At 39.0% G+C, this 2,475-nt stretch overlaps 1 protein-coding gene across 1 annotated transcript in view; it reads right to left on the reverse strand.

Moving 5' to 3' along the window:
* The window catches only part of LOC101854438, a gene marked incomplete at both ends in the record, with an annotated part of 6,199 nt that overhangs the window by 1,463 nt on the left and 2,261 nt on the right, over window positions 1–2,475 (reverse strand). Inside the window, 1 exon segment of the mRNA XM_013087224.1 lies at window positions 1,097–1,234. Coding sequence (XP_012942678.1) covers window positions 1,097–1,234 — 138 coding nt within the window.

The following is a 2,475-nucleotide window of genomic DNA, read 5'->3' on the forward strand; positions in this document are numbered from 1 at the left end:
TCTCTCTCTCTCTCTCTTTCTTTGAAGCCGCACGGGGGTCACTATGACGTACTGCTAAAATGTGCGCGTTTAACCTAATATAAGAAATGGGGGTGGGATGTAGGGCTCAAGTAGACCTTTATCCAAAATTTCTACCTGACCCAAACATAACACTCCAAATTAAAAACGTGGGTGGTTGGCAGGCGTTCTGGTGTGGTTTGCTCCCCTTCTTTCCTGCCAAACATACATCGAATTTGTCTCTCCTCCTTCTTTTCTTTTGTATGTTACTCTCGAGAAAAAATTACTCCGTCGCCTTTAACCCTATCCGTACGTCGTGTTTAACTATTGTATCCATACGACGTGGGGAACTCTGTGCCACTACTTTTCAAAGAGGAAATTTACTCCTTAATCCGATCCGTACGCTTTGCATAGCAATCTGTCAAAATGATTTTTTTAGAAAAACTGAAAGTTTTAAAGAGATCTTCGAACTATGAGTATTCTTTACTTACTTTACTTTACTTTTCCGATCCAGCGGCCGTTTGGGTTCTAGCCCTTCGGTCTGTTAGAAGTATTCTAAAATGTGAAGAATACAAAATGACCCCAGGGCGCACGGATAGGGTTAAACAATGTCCCGCGGCGCCTGATACACAGGATCCTGACCAGGCTCTCTATACCGAGGCTTATAAGTAAGAATGAATAGTAACACCTCCGATCTTCCTCACTTATATTATAACCTGTTTAGTATTACCTAGATACCTGGAAGTGTCATCTCTGACTCAGAGGTTGACATGTAATAACCCTCCATCTTTCACGGTCGCGAGCTGCCGTTGCACATTCTGCCATATCCAGGCCAGTCAATGTTCTTATACATGTATTGTCCTTCCATGTTATTCTTTGCCTTCCTCTGGCTCTCATGCCCCCACATCTTTCTTTCAATTGCACTTCTTTCATAATGGTTTCGTGCCGTTTTTGGTGGCTATAGTATTGTATTTTTCTCCACTATTTGTGTTGCAAATGCCGTAAAACTCTTTTACTCAAACTAAACGAACAAAGTACACGCATTGACCAAAAAAAAACAACAACAAAAAAAACAAACGAACGTAGACGGCAGACTTACCCGACGGACATGATGGGCGGCCATATTTGTAGTGCGGACCAGCCAATGATGACGGAAAAGATGGCCACCGACACGGCGGTGAAGGTCGTGTAGTCGCAGACGACATCCGGGCCCCAGCGGGACTTCAGATGGTCGATTCTGCGAGGAACAAGAAAACAGGAATTCCAAATCTTTTTTGAAAACGTGTATTATGGTAATATACGCAAAAGAGGCGAAAATGTGATTACAAAATACACATACATAATAATACATTTGTACAGAAGTATAATATTTCTTGACAGAAATAAACATTGAGACGACTTGTGGCTTCAGCTACTTATTCCGTCAGAGAAGAGTTTGCCACATTTTGAGAATTAAAAAGCTCCATTTCCACTTGTGGATGTGCGCAGCTCGCAGGCTTCTCTCTTGGTTCTGGCATTTCTAATTTGTGAAGCCTCACCACCCTGAAAGTCCCTATTGGAGTCAAAATTATGGATTTTGAGATTAAAGCATTTTTTGGCTTCTTCATCCCCTCTTACAACTATGATTTCATTGAATAAGAACCCCCTAAAGCTTGTTTTTTTCTTCTTTTTCTTATACCAGGCATGTCAGTCACCGCCATATCCTCATAAAGTCAATCGTTTATCTATCCGTACATATTATATTTGTGAAAGTTCGTCACTTTCGCAGCCTAAAACTTTCGACCCACTTAACTTTCGAATTTGAGAAGACTAATGGTGGTTCAGAATCATTTAAAGAGTGCACAGTTTTATTGAGGAGCCTGTGGTCACTTTAGTTTAATTTTCAGTTTTTAATTAGTTTCATTTATATCTAATCTACAGAAAGTCCGTCTTCTAAGAAGCCATTGTAAACAAATGAGGTTTCCATTCAATAGCCGTGCGCACTTTTTCCACACCTTTGAAATTCTGGAGTGTACAACCACGAAAGCGGAATAGAGAATCAATCTATACATCACTATCTAAACCTTCTAATTTTTTGCATCTCTCATGATTTATTGTTTCATTCCAGTAGAGTGTAAAAATATAGTAGGCCAATGACTTTTAGTTGATGTTAATGCACCAATCATTCCTTTCATTGAAAGGGGCCCAGCTAGTCTAAATATACTTTTTTTTAAAATAACCATCATTTTTCTTCCAATCTTAATGAATTTTTCAAACAATGAAAAGAATATGAAACACTCAAACTTTGCCTGTTGAATTTTCGATTATTACGGAATAGTTTTTTTTTGGTGGTGTCTGGAGTGTGGATTTTTACGGCCTTTTTTTTTTTTTCCTTCAAAATTGAATACTACCTGAGGAAAAAAATCGTTAAAAAATGTCTAAATCGTTTAGGAAAAAAATCCAGCAGAAAACAGAGAGAGAGAGAGAGAGAGAGAGAGA

Source organism: Aplysia californica, unplaced genomic scaffold (assembly GCF_000002075.1).
Source record: "Aplysia californica isolate F4 #8 unplaced genomic scaffold, AplCal3.0 scaffold00561, whole genome shotgun sequence".
Lineage (NCBI taxonomy): Eukaryota > Metazoa > Mollusca > Gastropoda > Aplysiida > Aplysiidae > Aplysia > Aplysia californica.